At 47.0% G+C, this 17953-nt stretch overlaps 1 protein-coding gene across 2 annotated transcripts; it reads right to left on the bottom strand.

The window, feature by feature from the left end:
• Positions 1 to 3864: 3864 nt before the first annotated feature.
• ARF3 (ADP ribosylation factor 3) lies at positions 3865 to 17688 on the bottom strand. 2 transcript variants are annotated; one of them, XM_061614808.1, is made up of 5 exons: positions 17581 to 17688; positions 12766 to 12976; positions 10544 to 10654; positions 8871 to 8995; positions 3865 to 5624 (listed from the first exon to the last, which is right to left on the bottom strand). In XM_061614808.1, the coding sequence occupies exons 2-5, from the start codon at positions 12911 to 12913 to the stop codon at positions 5463 to 5465; spliced, it is 546 nt and encodes a 181-aa protein (XP_061470792.1). In that variant the 5' UTR covers positions 12914 to 12976; positions 17581 to 17688; the 3' UTR covers positions 3865 to 5462. The 2 variants fall into 2 exon arrangements, with proteins under 2 accessions (XP_061470792.1, XP_061470793.1); XM_061614809.1 differs by lacking the exon at positions 17581 to 17688 and adding an exon at positions 17408 to 17565.
• Between the last annotated feature and the right edge of the window lie 265 nt (positions 17689 to 17953).

Genomic DNA, 17953 nt, shown 5'->3' with positions numbered 1-17953 from the left:
CTATCATGCTCCAAGTCTTCCCACCCTGCCCCTAACAAATAGCAACCAACAGAACAGGACGAGGAATTCAAAAGCCCAGTGACATATCATGCATTTTTATTTACTAAGATATTACATGGGAGGTGGTGGTGGAGAAAGAGAGGTAGGGCTGTCCTTGCCAGCACATGCGTTACTTACTACGCCTAGTTCCTCTGTAATTCTCTTTATACAATGGTGGTGGTGGGGAATGGCCTTTCCCTCCCAATAGCTACAGAGATTTGAGGGGCCTCTGGCACCAAACTAAATCTAAGATCACGCCATAGAATCATAGAATAGTAAAGCTGGAAGGGGCCTGTAAGGCCATCAAGTCCAACCCCCTGCTCAAAGCAGGAATCCAAATCAAAGCATTCCCGATAAGATGGCTGTCCAGCTGCCTCTTGAATGCCTCCAGTGTCGGGGAGCCCACTACCTCTCTGGGTAATTGGTTCCATTGTTGTATGGCTCTAACAGGAAGTTTTTCCTGATGTCCAGTCGAAATCTGGCTTCCTACAACTTGAGCCCATTATTCCGTGTCCTGCACTCTGGGACGATCGAGAAGAGATCCCGGCCCTCCATGTGGCAACCTTTTAGGTACCTGAAGAGTGGTATCATCTCTCCCTCAGTCTTCTCCAGGCTAAACATGCCCAGTTCTTTCAGTTTCTCCTCACAGGGCTTTGTTTCTAGTCCCCTGTTCATCCTTGTTGCCCTCCTCTGAACCTGTTCCAGTTTGTCTGCATCCTTCTTGAAGTGCAGAGACCAGAACTGGATGCAGTACTCAAGATGAGGCCTTGAAGCTTGAAGGGAACCTTGGCTTCAGCAAGGGACCATGTGGAGTCAGCAGTGAAGTGACTGCTAGTCCCAGGGAGCCCACAGAAAGAAAACAGATGCAGTAGTAGAAATAGATGTCCTTTTTTATATAATAGGATTCAGCATTAAGTCACTTGAGCTGAAATACTTAAGCTTTGTAGGCAGTTTCACACATTGAGGTTACAGCTGCTTCAGTCTGGTGTGCAATCAAATACTGTGCATTAGAGTAAGAGACACTCAAAGGCAGATGACTAAGATCCCACCAAGTGCCATCTTTGCACTTCCAGAGCTATATCCAACCTAGTCATTAGAAACCTAGCTTTTGTACAGAAGGGCAAAAGTTCAAGCCTTCAGGTTTCTTTAAACTTAAAACCATGACTGGACTGTATACTAAAGGATGAGAGACTAGGGTTTGGGAAGAGCTGTGAATGGCCAAAATGAGACTTTTCAATTTTTCAGGGTTTCCTAGTTCCTCTATCGGCTTTCATCCAAATCTCCTGCTCACAACTCAGGCTATCAAAAGCCTGAATGTTCCAATGCAGGAAGGTGGGGGGGCAGTTGGTAACAAGGGAGAGATATAAAGAGAACAGGCGTATGTCTTACAGCAGTGGTTTCTTACCTGTTGACCATCAATGAGAAGCTACAGAATGGCAAATAATTTCCCATGAAATCCGCTTGCCCCACTACAGACCTTCCCCTGTAAAGGCCAGACATACAGAGCTTTGTGTCTTTTCTGTTTAAAGGTGCTCTCATTCCTGCCTAATATGGCCAAAGAGCATGTGAATATGTCCCAGAACACAAGTGTCATAGCTTATTAGTAGAGTACGTGCCTTAACATTCAGCATGTCACAGGTTCAATCCCTGGCATCTCAAGTTAAAAAGATCTTGAGGGTAGCAGGTGATGTGAAAAAGTACTCTGTGCCCAAGAGCCGCTGCCATTCAGAATAAATCTGATGTGGGGAACCTGTGGCCCTCCAAATGTTGCTGAACTACAGTTCCCATCATCCCTGACTCTTGGTCAGGCTGGCTGGACTTGACAGGAGTTGAAGTCCAACAACTTCTGGAGGGTTACAGGTTAGCCATCCCTGGAATAGACAATACTAGGTGGAAAGATAATCTGACCTGGTATAAAGCAATTTTCTTTGAGAGAGTTATTCTGAGGCAGAAAGCTAGGAATGGAACTCCGGAGACTTTGCATTGTTTCCCTTGTTTGTGTTGCAATTTCTGTTGGGAAATGGAGTACAGAGTATCTAAGGCCCTAGACTTTTTGGTCTACAGATTTAAAATAAACCGTTTTCAGTCACTGATTAAGCTTCTTCTCTCACATCTATCAGCAATGTGAGGTAAGGCACTTATGTACAAACAAAGGGGGTTGGATGTGGGAAGGATTTTTAGACCCTGGTATCCTTTACACTTTTCAGAGCAGCAAGCGGAACAGAGCACAATCTGATGTCCTCAGGGTGGGCAAGATCCCCCTTCTTGGATTAGCAGCTAATGGGATTTAGCTGCTCATCCAATATCCCCCTTCAATACAGGAGTGGAGGGGGCCCAAATGCCACTCTGGATTTAAAATTACACCCTTCCTCATAGAAAAAGCGCAGCTCAGTTAAGCTGTTTCTAATTAAAGTCAGTACCTATATGTCTATCACCACTCCTGAACTGGCCACAGCAACCCCAGCCAAAAGGAAGAACCTTGTAAATGGAGGAGAGAGAAAAGCACAGAATACAAGATTTTAAAAGAGAAATGTCATCAGCCAGCATGGAGAGATGACTCAGGGGGTGGGAAAAGTAAGACACATCTTTTTCTGGCAAGCACAGGACCACCTGCCCCTTCACTCCATGCTCACACAAACGGTTAAAATGAATTAACCACCTTTAAGGAACACAGGTAGCTGTCGTATACCAAGTCACACCATTGGTCCATCTAGCCTAGTATTGGCTATCCTGATTGGCCAATGCTCTCCAGGGTTTGAGGCAGGAATTACATTTCCCTGGAGGCACAGTAGGGCCCCGCGGGACCAGGCCCCCACTGTAAAGCGGAACCCATTGACTATAATGGGTCGCATTGCGCGAAAATGACACGAAAAAATCGGCTTTAAAACGGGGAATTTCCCCTAATTGAAAGCTGCCGCATCAGCAGAACGCCGTAAAACGGGGCCCTACTGTACCAGGGATTGAACCTGGGACTTGCGGTGTGCAAGCAGATGCTCTACCACTGAGCTGTGGCCCCTCCCCATACCTTTTAACCCACTTTTAAGTCCCGATTTGTGTTGAGATGAGGGAACAGGTGTACAGACGCCACTTCAAAGGGTATGCATCTTACTCATGAGCTTTTTTTTTCTTCATTAAAACCATAGTTCCCAGTGTTCCCTAAGAATGAAAGAAAATTAAGAAGACTTCTGTGGGTGAGTGTTCTGGGGGCTCACAGAAAAAGATGCCTACTATACCTTCTACATCAGGGATGGGGAACTTTTGGCCCTCCAGATGTTGCTTAACTACAGTTCCCATGAGCCCCAGCAATATGGCCAATGGCCAGGGATAATGGGAACTGCAGTTCAGTAACATCTGGAGGGCCAAAAGTTGCCCCCACCTGTCCTACATGATTCACTGCTCCAGTGGTAGAGCATGTCCCTTGCACACAAGAGGTCCAGGTTCAATCCTGCCTAGCTCCTCCAGGAAGGCTGGGAAAGACTCCTGTCTGAAACCGTGGAGAGCCATCGCAAACCAGACAGACCAATGGCCTGACAGTATTCACAGAGAGAGAGGGAGAGGCCCTTTCCAACTCTACTGTTCTAAGATTCTATGGTTTTATGTGAACAGCAGAGAAGGTATGCCACCCATAATAAACCACCTTTGTATGTGCGTGTTATTGAAAGGCAGGGTACAGATGTATTAGATAAATAAAACCCTGATCCTCTTCGCCCTTTGTTCATGTGAAAATAGTCATAGGAAAGAAATGAATAAAACCCACTTTGATAGAGCTACAGAACATTAACTCACCCACCCCAAATCCACAAACACCAGGCCAGAGCCAGCAGCTACATAAAACAAGTTTAATATCCAATGGGGGTGCACAGAAGTCATGGTGCATCCAACTGTTCCGGGGGGAGGAGGCGAAAAAAACACATATAGGGAGCCATGGCCCAAAGAATGAACAAATCAGAAAGAGGGGGAAAGAAAACCACTTTACACCAAGCAAAGGGAGCTGAAGTTGGGTAGGGGGAGGGAAAGAGGAATAAATACGTATTTGCTAGGATGGGGGAAGGGAACACACAGTACTAACACTGTCCAGAGGCAGGGAGTGATCAGAAAGTTACATGCAGTGACCTGGGTTTAACCCTAATACAATCATTACCCCCTAAAATGGAAAGGGAAAAGAACCCCACAATTCTTCCCAACTTCTCCCAGCATGGAAAAGGAACCTTACAAGAGAAAGAGTATGTTGGAGGAAGGATGGAGTGATCTGTACAATTGGGAGACATCCACACAGTAAGCAGCAATTTTTAAAAAGCCATCCTTGTGAAGCTGCCAGGGGTGGGTGAACCCTGCATGTGCCCACGCTTCCCTCGGATGGAAAGAGGAAGCCAAACCAGGGAAAAAAGTGAGCACTTACATTTGCATGGGCAGCTCTGTGACAGCACTGGTCCCAAATCTAGTACAACAGCCCATACTAATGACCATCAAGGCTGGTCCACTTTCTGAGAAGGGGACATGGAATTAATGGGGCCAAAGAGAGATGCATTATCCAGGGCTCCAATGCCATTTGGTCTAAGAAGTTGGAATGCAAATGATTCAGTTCATCAGCAGCATTGAACAGCTAACCACATGGGCGACTCATGAAGCTGTTAACAGGGCAACGGACGGAGGGGAGGTAAGAACAGCAGGATAATCAGTATTGCTGCAATCTCAATTGTTGCCAGCAGGGGGCACTACCCAATAAAAAACATAAGCAGAACAAATACATCACCTGGGGGACAAGTGGAAGTACTGCTCTCTCCTATACACGCCCCCCAGTTCAGAAGGGGCCTCTGATCATCTGCAGACCCATATCCTAGAATGCTCCCTCCTTGCATTCATTGGCCTCTGCCTCCCTGCACATATTGCGACTGCACACACTCCCCTTTCACTTCCCATCTTTGTCACCTGGGTTCCTTGACTGCACCTGCACCAACAGGACACAAAAGTAAGAAGCAGGCTGCCACTGAGTATTGGTCACCTCCAGTCATAAAGGGAGCCAAGTTTCACAGACCACCAAGAAATACAAAACTGATCAACAAAAACAAAAACAGGAAGAAAAAAAGAAAGGCCACAGAATCGGCACCCAATCCCTACTTGCCCCAACCCTCCCACCACGCCCATATATTTTATTATCTCTATATATATATTTATCACACACGCACGCACACACACAGAGACCGTGCAAAAAATCCTGGCAGAGCCAGAACTTGAGAAAAAGAGAAAGAAACCAAAAGTTAACCCCAACCCACCACCCAACCCCCACAGCAACCGGTGCCGGCAAGGAAAAGCAAACCCATTAGGGAAAAGAAAGGGGGGGTGAGGGAGGGGGCTGGATAAGGGGGGAATCAACCCAAAATGGAACCGACAGTGAGAGGCTTAGCCCACCACCACCCCTGCACTCATTTCTTGTTCTTCAGCTGGTTGGCCAGCCAATCCAAGCCCTCATAGAGGCCGTCCCCGCTAGTGGCACAGGTGGCCTGGATGTACCAGTTGCGATGGCGCAGCGAATGCAGGCCCAGCTTGTCCGTGATTTCTGCTGCATTCATGGCGTTGGGGAGGTCCTGGGTGAAGCAGCAAAAAAAAAAAAAAAAAAGAGAAAAGTTAGAAGCAGAAGACTACCAGCTGTACCTCGATGGGGCCCGATAGTTCAGATAAAGGAAGCCAGCCTCAAAGAGATGTCTGAAAAATCTACTGCAGACCCAGTGCAGGTCTGAGTCAATGACTCTTCTCTAGCGGCAACTGACCCAATTCCATTGAAGCCTTTCCAGGTATTGCCTCCCCACATGTGTGGCAACCAAGAAAGGTAATTTTTTAAGAGCAACCATCTAGCTACCCCATCCTTCCTTTATCAAGACTAAGCATCCCTATTAGTTTGTTTTATGGGAGCCCAATGGAAGCCCAACATGGGAAGCTATGGAACTTGCTCTCAGAGGAGGCAGTGATGGCAACCAACTTGGATGGCTTTAGAAGAGGATTTGACAATTTCATGGAGATTAACAGTATCAAAGGCTACTAGCCATGATGGTTATGCTCTGTCTCCACAGTCAGAGGCAGTATACTTCTGAAAACCAGTTGCTGGAAACTGCAGGGAGAGAGAGCGCTCTTGTGCTCAGGTCCTGCTTGTGGGCTTCCCACAGGCATTTGGTTGGCCACTGTAAGAACAGGATGCTGGACCAAATGGGGCACTGGCCTGATCCAGCAGGATCTTTTTATGTTCTTACCTGTAACAAAAGCTAGATAAACTGGCCTATTACTGTTAAAAAAAAAACACTGCAGTCATCTGCTGATAGTCTCACCAGGTGCCCACACAATCTGGAGGTGAAGCAGGTTGGCGACCAGGGAGAGTATGTTTTCAGCTGTAGCGCCACCTCTAGAACTCTTACCCCAGAGAGGTTTGTACTGTTATCTTTTTGATGCCAGCCAAAGATATTTTATTGTCCAAGGTTTCTGATGTGTTAAAAAGATGCTAAAAGTATTTTTTTCAGCAGATTTTTTATGCTGCTTTTAATGATATTAATTTTTATTCTCTCTCATTTTACTTGTAAATCTGTCTGAAAATTTAGGTTGAAGGATGGCACAGCGATGTTTAACATTATTTTCCATAGTTCATTCTGCTTCTGCTAGCCACAGGGCGGGGTAAGAAGTCATTATGTATGGCATCGAAGTCCCAATCAGAAGGAATTCTTATTGAGCAACTCTTTGGCCTCCAAGATGTAACCAGGCTGTGTCCCCACATTTTCAGACACATTACCCAGCCAAAACTGCTAGAAACTCACTTTGGACACACAAAATCCAGAAACTGGCATTCATAGAAAACAGAATTCTATACCCCATACCAGAGCGCCACTATTTTTCTTGAATTATCCAGACAGGCTTATCTTTGCAGCCACAAGAACATGGGATTTATTTTGCTTAGTTCTGCACCCAATACCAATCCCTTGCTTGCACAGAATACAAACAGCCAAGCAAATAAAAAGTGACTCCTTTTAAGCAGTGAACAGAAAAGGGAGGAGGGGAAAGGCGTGTGGCATATGCAGCTCCTCTATCAGGATAAGCAACATGGACAGAAGCAGCAACTGCACCTGTGAACACCCTTCCATCTGCACAGCTATTACACGGAGCAACATGGAATCTCAACAACCTAAATTCCTTACCACGGAAGGAAATCATCTGAAGTGTGGTATACAGTTCTCCACTGATCCTTTTTCTGAGATGTAGCCATGCTGATCCGTGCCTGGTTTTTTAACCGAAGCTTCCAAATTTTACCAGAGTAGGGATGGAGAACCTGTGGCCCTCCAGATGTTATTGTGATTCCCACCTCCTTTCAGCCCCAGCCAACATAGGGTGATGGGAGTCATAGTCCAGCAACATCTGGTGGGCCACAGGTTCCCCACTCCTGCCCTAGAACAGAAGTGGGCAGACTTCAGGCTTCTTAAATCTTTTTTTGTTTTACTATAATCCTGATCCGTGCCCAGGGACTTACCGGGCTGCGTGGTGATCTTTGTGGCAGTGGCCAAAGCCTGAGCCGCCATCTAAGGGTGCAGCATGCCGCAAAGGGCTGGGGCAGCCAAGGGGATTTAAATCTGCTTCCCGCCCTCCTCTTGATTCCTCAGCACCCACCCAACCCTCCCTCTGCTGAAGTGTGATTAATTTGGTCGCTACGGGGCCGACTAGGAATTTTTACCCTGCCTGCCTGCCTTACCGGCAGGTTTCTTTTGCCTAATCAGCACTGTGGTTAACTGGAATGGTCAAGGGTTAGCACGGGTGCCTTTGTTTGTTAATAGGCTGATTTGTTTGTTTGGCTTTAATGTGTTTAAATGGTCATTTGGGCAAAGAAGTGTGGGAAAAGGTTAAAAGGGGAAGGGCAGCTAGGAAGCACCTTTAGGTACCTTTGGGGGCCATAGGTGGTCCGGAGGCCTGCAGCTCAGGGCTATATGGCCCAGGGGCAGAATATGGGCCGCCTCTGGGGCCAACGTGCCTCACCTGCTCGGAGTTTCAGGGCACCGAGGGACGGTGACGCGGGTTGGACCCCTGAGGCACCTTAAGGGTATGGCTGAGCTGGAGTCTGGCACAGGAGCAGGCCCTGGCTCAGACGGGTTGGTTGCCCTATAGCTGCAATCAGGCTTTGCCTGGTTCATCAGGATGCTCCTGCACTTAATTTCCCCTCTGCAGGTTCATTATTCTAATTGGATTCTGTTTAATAAAGTGGCCTATGATTTTAACCCAAGGAATGGTGTCTGTGTCTTATTTTGGCATTAGGCCGCAACCCCAAGATCTACTACTCATGAGAACCAAGTACAAGAGACATATAGTTAGAATTAAAGAATACAGCACCTCTTAGCACATTCTGATCCTAGGAATTTGAGTTCAACACCAGAGCTGAACCGAGCTCATAGTCCTTTCATACAAAAGTCTAAACCTGGTCACTTTCTTAATTTCAGCAGTCTCATTTGGATGGAAAACACCGTTTGTTATTGCTGTTGTCAAAGCAATTGAGAGAGTGAGAGAGCAAGAAACAATTCCCAAACTACTACAAATCATCCCCAGATTTACCAGACAGGCACAGTCATTATTTTCAGTGGGTCTACTCTGAGAAAATGCTAGCTGAACACAACTCAATAGCTCCCAACACTGTCAAATCAAGGCTGCCAGCACACCAAGATGTTATTGTGTGTTCCTCTCCAAACCTCATTGCCAGGAATGTCTTTCCTTTCAGAAGAGGCAGGCAGGAAGAGGTAGAGACCTCCAGATCAGATCAGATCAGCCTTCAAGGCTCAAAAGCACCCCGTGTTCCACTGTGGACCAACCTGTTTGTTAGCAAAGACAAGGAGAACAGCATCTCGCAGTTCATCCTCTGCCAGCATCCGCATCAGCTCCTCGCGTGCCTCATTCACCCTCTCCCGATCGTTGCTGTCCACCACAAAGATCAGACCTGAAAGGAAAAAGGCATTTACAAAAGAAGGCACACGTGGTTTTTTTTTTTTTTTTTAAAGGGACATCTTGCAAGCAGTATGAAGAGGTAGAGTGAAAATCATGTGTCTTGCACTGGAACTAGGAGGCTACTAAAGAATGTGACTATCATGCAGAGGAACTCTGAAGACTGCACAGACCTGTCGAGTTGCTCAAAAGATCTAACAATCTGGAAAGGTAAAAGTGAGCATGGAATCCAGTCCCTAACCCAATTTTTTCAAGGGAAGGTGGAGAGAAAGTTCCCTATTGGAAACTCACAGCCCTTCAAGAGAAGTGAAGTCAGTTTAAAAAAATCATGCGGTTTCAAGTAGCCTTCTCAACTACACAGCCTTATTGGCACTGTCTGCCAGTCTTTTTCTGCATGTAGAAGAGTTTTGGGGGAGATAACAGATATGTTTTACTTGCCCCACTCCCCAAAACCCTCTCTCACACACCGAGATATGGGCTAGTTTTCAAGCTTGAGGTGTGCAATTTATGTCCAGGGTGAGTACCCAGTGCTTTAAATCAATCCCTCAAATGTCCAAGGGCATTATCCGAGTATAAACAAAAACAAAGAAGGCACAAGAGCAAGTTAAACCAAGGCCTTCTGTTCAGCTGATTAACTCCACCACCCCTTTACCAAGAACTCCCAGGCAGGATGCTGAAACCAAAGAAACCAGAGGCTCACTGACAGCTTTAGAGTCTTGACTGTGTAGTCCCAGGGTCACCACAGAATATCAGCATTGCAGGGCTGAAAAGTGATCCAATGCGTCATGTTGTTCAGCTCTGCTTAGAGCCCATCCAGAAGCAGGTCATCCTACCCCAGTCTTGCAAGCATGACAACAACAAAAGTAACTCATTCCGAATTTTACAAACTGACCTGTTCACATACCCATACAAGTAGTTTGTGGACAGAAGAAAGGAGAAGCAGTTTAAGAGAGCTATTCTTGTTTGGTCACCTGGAGGCCATTCTTAACTTGATACACAAGTGGCTATTGGAAAGGCCTGACATGTTCCTCAGAACCACATCTGCCAGATGCCTATTCTACTGCTTTATAGTCCAAGGAATGAGATTATCCTGTTTCTCTAGCCAGTTTGCTGCACTATCAAAGTGCTCTTATGACTAGCAAGGACTGCTTAATGTTTAGCCTGAATCTACCTCCATGTAGACTGTGGCCACCGCATAATCCTAATCCTCAGCAGAACACAAAGCAAACCACTCCAAAGGAATCCCAAGGTTTTCAGCAACATATTCTTGCTGACCCTTGAGTAGCTCACCAATCACTTTGTTTCTCTTTGGAACCAAGAGAGCCACACACCAGAGATAGCCATCCCCTACTGTTTAAACAACTGGTTAATCCCTGGATGAGAGAGCCAAGGGACTCTGGTCAAGTTACCTCTAGAAAACAAAACAAGTGGTTCAGCTGAGTTCAGGGGTTGTTGCTCCAAAGGCAACCCGAGGGAGCAAAAAAGCATGCCAGCCTGAAAGTGCGTGTGTGTTGGGGGGTGGGAAGCTTGGTAAACCCCATACCCTGGGTGTTCTGGAAGTAGTGCCGCCACAGGGGCCGTATCTTGTCCTGGCCACCAACATCCCAAACAGTGAAGCTGATGTTCTTGTACTCAACCGTCTCCACGTTGAACCCTGAGGAAGAATGGCAGAGTCAGAACCTACTTTTGCACAGCAGGGAACCCAGCCTTCCCGCTGAGCTAGAGAGAGTCAAGAATCACTCAGCATGAGGGATGTTCTACGGCAGGAATCAGCAGTAGGCATCACACAAGTCACAGCCAGTTTGCACAATTTAAAGACAACACACCCAGTATTAACATGTCTTTAGATATGTGAATGGTAGACCCAGTTTCCTTCTGATGCTATCTCAGCAGTTTCCAGCATGAAACTTCAGGTGGCAGGTTCTTTTGTTGACAACTGGAAGGCCATAAGTGTCATCTTTATTGGTTAATGTAAACTGGGGCTCTATGTTGTTGCCTGCTTCAACTGACTTCATTTTTTTCCTTTGGTGATGGCACTGGTAATGCCAGGAAGTAGATAATCTAAATGCTTTATATTGTACTTCGAGATTTTTTTTATCGTTAGTTGCAAGTCACTGTGATATTTGCTCTCAAAAAGTGGATTATTAATTCAATAAAATAAAAAGGGACTTTAATTTACATTTCAGGGTTCACCAGCAAGATGTGTTTGCTAGTGAACATGTTCCCATGAAGAAGTTTAAGCACGTTGATTAAACCCACTCCTTTTCAAGTAGAATACCAGCTATGGACCAACAGTAGGTTGAAGAAACAACGGGGCTCTATGAAGTGAAGTCATTGGGCAAGCAGAACTTCTGCTCAGGCAGTGGGATTTTCTCCCTCCATGTGCCCATCCCCCCAACTCTGCTTTGGGTTTCCCCCAACTCCGTGGAGCAGATTTGGGGGAGGTGTATGGGGGGGACACAGGGGAGAAGAGGGAGGGGCAGATCTGTTGCATGAGCAGAAGTCATTCCACTTGCTCAATGACTTTGCTGGATTTAACCCATGGGCTCTAGCATGACTAACTGTTAAATATTCTCAGTAATGAGTCATCCCTTCCAACATAGCTGGACAAAAATCAGATGGTGCAATCCATGAAGCACTACTGCTACGCAATCTGTTTCTTTCCACAGGGTTCCAGCACAAGCATCACCGATGAATGAAGGTTGCACAGCAACAGTGCATAGCCAAGTGCGCTCATACCACCTTCACAGAGGTCCCCCCCCAAAAAAATTTTCCTTCTTTCTGAGCCATTAAGACGTTACAGGTGTTTCCAAACTTCCCTTTTGAATCTATAAAACTGGTCTTTATTATTTTTTAAAAGTTTAAAAACCAGACAGTCCTGGTGTAATCCAGAGATCACAGTGACATATTAGTGCCTATTAGCTATGAAAGCTGAAATGGAATCTCCAAGCTTGAGAAGGAGGGCACCTTGAAAACCAGTTGCTGGGGGAAGGTTTTGTCTTCATTTATTTGATTTATACCCCGCCTTTTCTCCCAGCAGGAGCCTTTCTCCCAGTTCATGCCCTGCTCATGTTCTCCCCAGGCGCATCAGGTTGGCTGGCCGCTGTTGTACCAGATAGACCCTTGGTCTGATGCAGCAGGGCTCTCCTTACATTCTCACTGCTCAAGGGGGCTTTGGGATAGTTGTGCTTATGAGGTGTAGAGTCTGCATGGAAGGCTGGGGCCACAGCCATCTCATCTTAAAGCCTGCCAGCCCACTCAATCCTGATCCTAATCAGGAACAAGAATCTCAGCTAATAGGCAGGCCCTGCCCCAGTATACCACTCTTCCCAAGCGGGAGATGGAACCTTGGAACACCACTAATAAATCAAATTTGAGCGAATGATTGGCATTGCAGGCAGGGTTTTGTGTGCCGTGTGTGTTTTCAAGGTCCCCTTCTGATGTACCCACTCCTAGTTCTGTGAGTCACACTAATTAAGCCTGCTGTGTGCCCCATTAGGGAGGGAACAAACTAGTACAAATGACAGGGAAATTGCTTTAACTTAGCAGAACCCCCCACCAAGCTTTTACAGAACAGGGGCTAAATCCTAGGCGCAGTAAGGAAGATGGGATAGAAGAGGTCCCATGGGAAAGCAAAATGCTTGCTTACATCGCTGCCCTGAAGTGACAAGTCACATGGCCAGTTCCATCACCTGACTGCAAGTCTACCCTCAGAAAGGGGAGGGTAGGAACGCACTTCCCCACACTTAAGACTAGAGACCATACCAATAGTAGGGATAGTGGTGACGATCTCTCCCAGTTTGAGCTTGTAGAGGATGGTGGTCTTCCCGGCAGCATCCAGACCCACCATGAGGATGCGCATCTCCTTCTTGCCAATCAGGCTCTTCAGCAGGTTTCCAAAAATGTTCCCCATGGCGGCAGGTTCAACAGTGCAGGTCTTGGCTTCTTCTGTCCAACTGGTGTCAAAGGACAAGTCCTATGAAAATAGGAAGGGTTATGAACTGGAGCAATGACAGCTCCCACCATGCCTTGGGAGGAGGCAAAAAACAAGCTGAGTATCATGCTTGAGACTAGCCTACAAAAGACTTACAGGGAAAGCCCAGTCTTCCCTAGCCTGGTGATCTCTGGACACTGTTGGACTCCCAACTCCTATCATCACCAGCCACCATGGCCAATGGTCAGGGTTGATGGGAGTTGTAGTCCAACAGCATCTAGGCATGGCTGGGGAAGGCGGGACTAGCAGGTCTCACAAGAGAAGATAAGCCCGAAGAAATATGATGAATTATAAACCTTCCTAGCAGGCCTATGGATTTAAGTCAGGGCTCACAGATGCAAACAGAGGGTACCCAGTTTTACATTCAGCAGCCAATCACTGAGTATACAGTGAACCAGGGGTGGTTAACCCATGGCTTTCCAGATGTTGTTGGACTCCCAACTCCCCACAGCCCCAGCCAGCACAGCCAATGGTCAGGGATTATGGAAGTTGTAGTCCAACTGCATGTGAAGGGCCACACAACTTCCCCACTCATGCAGGAAACACAGACTTCATTAGAAGTGTTGTATTTGAGGTGATGTTAAGGAGATAGTGTCCTTTCTGTGGTATTGCATATGCAATAGCTAATTCACACACGCAAGGCCATTTGATGTGCAAGTCTAAGACTTCACTGGAGACCTCTTTTGAATGGAATCTTCTTTCAAGCAGGAGGAAGGTTTTGCTGAGTTGAAAGCCACACCTTCTGCAACTCAAGCCAGCCCTACAAATGAAGCTCACAAAAGTTACTTGCCTACTACAACATTTTCACACTATCCTGTCCACCCACACAATTTTGTTTTTCATTTTTGGCACTGCAACTGTCTGAAAAGGTATTATAACAACTCATTTACAGTTCATCAAATCGCTGGCTGGTTATATAAAGGCAGTTCTTGCTTACCAACAGGCCAATGCCTCTTCACAAGCCTCCCTGCCCTTCTTTCAATGGTAATACAGAACTATTCCCATCTGAAGATATATCACTCAGGCAGAACAAACAGCCTCTCTGTCTTCTTTCAGCTCTTATTTATTTATTTAATTTATATCCCACCCTTCCTCACAGAAGGAGCCCAGGGCAGCAAACAAAACACTAAAAACACTCTAAAACATCTTAAAAACTGACTTTGAAATCTATTAAAACAAAACATCTTTCAAAATATATTAAAATAAAACATCTTTCAAAAGTATCTTTTAAAAAAAGCTTTAAAAACATCCTTAAATGCAATCTCAACACAGATGCAGACTGGAATAAGGTCTCTACTTGAAAGGCTTGTTGAAAGAGGAACATCTTCAGTAGGTGCTGAAAGGTAAGAGAGATGGTGCCCGTCTAATATTTAAAGGGAGAGAATTCCAAAGGGTAGCTGCAACAGTACTAAAGGTCCTCCTCCTATGTTGTGCAGTATGGACCTCCTGATAAGATGGTATCTGCAGGAGGCCCTCACCTGCAGAGCATAGTGATCAACTGGGTATATAATGGGCAAGACAATCTTTCAGGTATCCAGCTGTATAGGGCTCTGTCAATGAGTACCATCCATTTCCTCCACCTAAAAGGTGCTCACCCTTGATGAATGCTACAAACATATGCACAGCAATTCACGGTGCTTCCCCCCTCCCCCACATTTAATATCATTTCATAAAGTTAGTGACACAATAAATGGATACCATATCTGGCAAATTGGGCAATTTGAAAGCTGCAAAAAATTTTTATCCCTGAGCAAGATGCCACCCCCATTTTATTTGTAAAGAGGGGAGGGGCTTAAAATTAGAAATTAAACACCATGCTAAATTTGATCCCAATGAATTTAGGGCATCAGAACATTTTCCGGTTCAGTACATCGTCTTCCAAGCCCCTATATCAGCCTTTCCCAACCAGTGTGCCTCCAGATGTTGTTGGACCACAATTCCCATCTTTTCTGACTATTGGCAATGCTGGCTGAGGCTGATGGGAGATGTGGTCCAACAACATCTGGAGGCACACTGGTTGGGAAAGGCTGCCCTATATCATGATAGGCTTTTCTATATTCAAACATTCACAACAATGTTGAGCCGACATATTAACAACAATTATTTCTCCTGTGTGGAAGAATGGCATTGCCCTAACATCATCTGAACTTCTACAAAATTCAGACCAGCATGAACATCCTCAGATTAGTTCCTAACGCCCCCAGTTTTGTTACTTCAGAAATTTCTCCGTTAAGAAGATCAGGCCCCTACAGATTAGAAAAGAGACAGCTTGAGTGAGGTGGCCCATTCTCCAGCCCCTACCCTCAGCCCCACTCTGGATGCCAAACTAGACACTAAAGGACACTGTGGCAATTGGTAAGGAGGAAACAGGGCTTGCTGGTGCCCACACTGGAGGAAGGTTAGGGCAAAAGCCACTGCATGATGGATATGCCAGGGACTCTCCAGCAAAAGTAGTTGCTAACCGGGGACCTATCAATTAAAGCATAGCAGAGCATGCAGAAAGCTCCTTCAAGAGGCTCCAACAATGATGATCACTGTGCACTATTGGAATCCGGTCCTCCCTTTAGGCAGCACCAGCAGAAAATATATTGCTTGGAAATTTGCTCTGAGTGGGGTTGCAGCACACTGTCTCAGGGCTGTAATGCTCAACACGACTCTTTATGTAAGACTTGTTTCTAGGAACCTATAAGGCAGCAGGTGGCATCTGAGTAATCTAATTTGTTTTCCCCAAGCCCTATGATGATTCTCACAGGTTGTGGACAAGGACAAAGCATGGTAGACAGGCAGGCTACTTGCTCTATGTGACTTCCCTCAAAGGCTGAGGAGGGGGATAAAAGCTATCTATCAAGTGCACCCTAAACTTCTGAAAGGTAGTAACACAGGATGGGATCAAACCATCACACCTCTTTTCTTTACCAATTGTATGAAGTTAAGTCACTGTCATCTGAAAGAATGCTAGGTGACAATAGTAAGCAAACAACTGTGCCAGAATGTTATTAGTTTAAGACTGGGGACCAACACCCAGCATGCTTCAGTAGGTGGAGGTATGCAGTTCAGGAAGATGGGAAGTGAAGTGCTTCAACCTCAGACAAGGGAGCTGTGTTTCTAGGATGCAACGTAGCTTGGAAGAATGCAATGTCTTTAGACTTGGGTAAGTGGCTTCTCTCTGCTCTTGCCCACACAAGACTCACTTTGGAGGGGAACAGTATCCAAACTGATAGATAGCGTTGGGAGCAGGATGGGATTGACATCACATAGTCAGCAGAGACCTATAAGGGATCCTTTCTCCTGAGTCACAATAATGAAAGGCAAAACAGAGAGGAGGGAGGCACGTGCCAGGCACTACCCGTCACACAGAGAAAACCAGCAAGCTCCATATGGGAGCAGTTGTTATTGCCACAGGGCTCAGTCATAAGCCACATCCAGAGGGTCAACAAATTGAACCTCATAAAGTCTTTGTGGCCTCTCCCCATCAACACACAAAATCTGGATGATTTGTTTCTGGCTTTGACCAAACATAATCTTGGCCCAACTCACTAGGCTCTATTTTCATTCCAAAATATCCAGATGTTTAGCCCCTTGATTTCACTAGGAAGCTTTGTGTGTGGAAAGGAACTGACACATCCCAGATTCCTGCTTATGTTGGGTGATACTGGCGCCTCCTTCAGCCAAGAAACATTAAGTGCACTTTCCACAGCGTTCTACCCCAGGTTTTCAAGGCCCGTTTCAGAGTGCAGGCCCGACTAGAATAATGTTCCTGGCAAATATCACTCTAAAAAAAGTCTACGAAGCGGGAGAATGCTTAAGCTTTGGTCCTAATCTGTAGTCCCTTACCACACTGCATCGAGCCCCCGATTCAAGTCCTACTCTCGAACACTGAGAAAAACACGACGCCTGTCCTAGGCGCCGCGGCCACCCACTCGAGCGCGATCCACCCACACGCGCGCTGCCTGCAGCGCACGCACTCCGATGAGCAACCGCTGCTCCTCCCGGCAACACGAGTCTCGAACTGTCACCGGGGCTCAGGAACCAGGCGCCGGGTGCTTTGCCACCGGTGCAGCGCACGAAGCCAGCCAGCCACCCCCACACTGTAACTCGCGCATTCTCGTGGCTCTCCCGTCGCCTCGCGAGCTGAATCTTACCCGATACTCTCCTCCTCCACTCCCCCGTGATTGCACAAGCCACAATCAATTTTTTTTAAAAAATACACCCCATTATCACACACGCCATCTAACTTTGCTGTTCCCAGCCTTCCTCCTGGCCTCCAGCGGGGCAAGGGCAGAGGCAGGGCGCAGCTTCCAACCCTTTCCCGTGACTCTCACAGAGACCCTTGCACAAACGCGCACGCACCCCTCCACAGCCTCTCCCCGCTGCCGCAATGGCCCCTCTCCTCTCTTCTGGTCTCAAACTGACCTCCGCTGGAGCTCGGCCGGCCTGTTCACTCCCCGCTGCCAACCAAGCTCTGCTCCCTTGCAGCAGCAATTACTCCGGCACTGCCCCCCTCCCCTTTGCCAGGTCCTTTGCTGCTACCGCTGCTGCTTCTCCTGCCGCCGCCCCCACAAGGCGAACCGGGCCCGAGCGCCCACCTGCTCCTGCGCGCGAGCCTCCGCCTCCCGCTGCCCAGCTGACTCTGCACTCCGAGTCGCCTGCAAGCCGGAAGCAGCAGCGGCAGCAATCAGGCAGGCCCGTGGACACGACGCTCTCGCGAGAACTTACCACCCCCTCATAAACCTGGGGCGGGGACGCGAATGTCGCGAGATGTCTCGTGCCGTCATCTCCATGGCAGCCGCTGCAGCAATGCATGTGGGGGAGGGCGGGGTGGTTCGGGTGTTGCATGAAGTGAATCTTTCAGATGCATTGCGATTGTTGTTGCTGCTGCCGCTGCCACTATTGCAGCAGCAACGGTGATAGATATGAGGGAAGAGATGTGCTGTTACATATATATGTGTGTTTATGCAT

This window comes from Rhineura floridana, chromosome 3, assembly GCF_030035675.1.
Source record: "Rhineura floridana isolate rRhiFlo1 chromosome 3, rRhiFlo1.hap2, whole genome shotgun sequence".
Lineage (NCBI taxonomy): Eukaryota > Metazoa > Chordata > Lepidosauria > Squamata > Rhineuridae > Rhineura > Rhineura floridana.
Note: the sequence above shows the minus strand (reverse complement) of the source record. Positions and strands in the feature narration are given on the sequence as shown.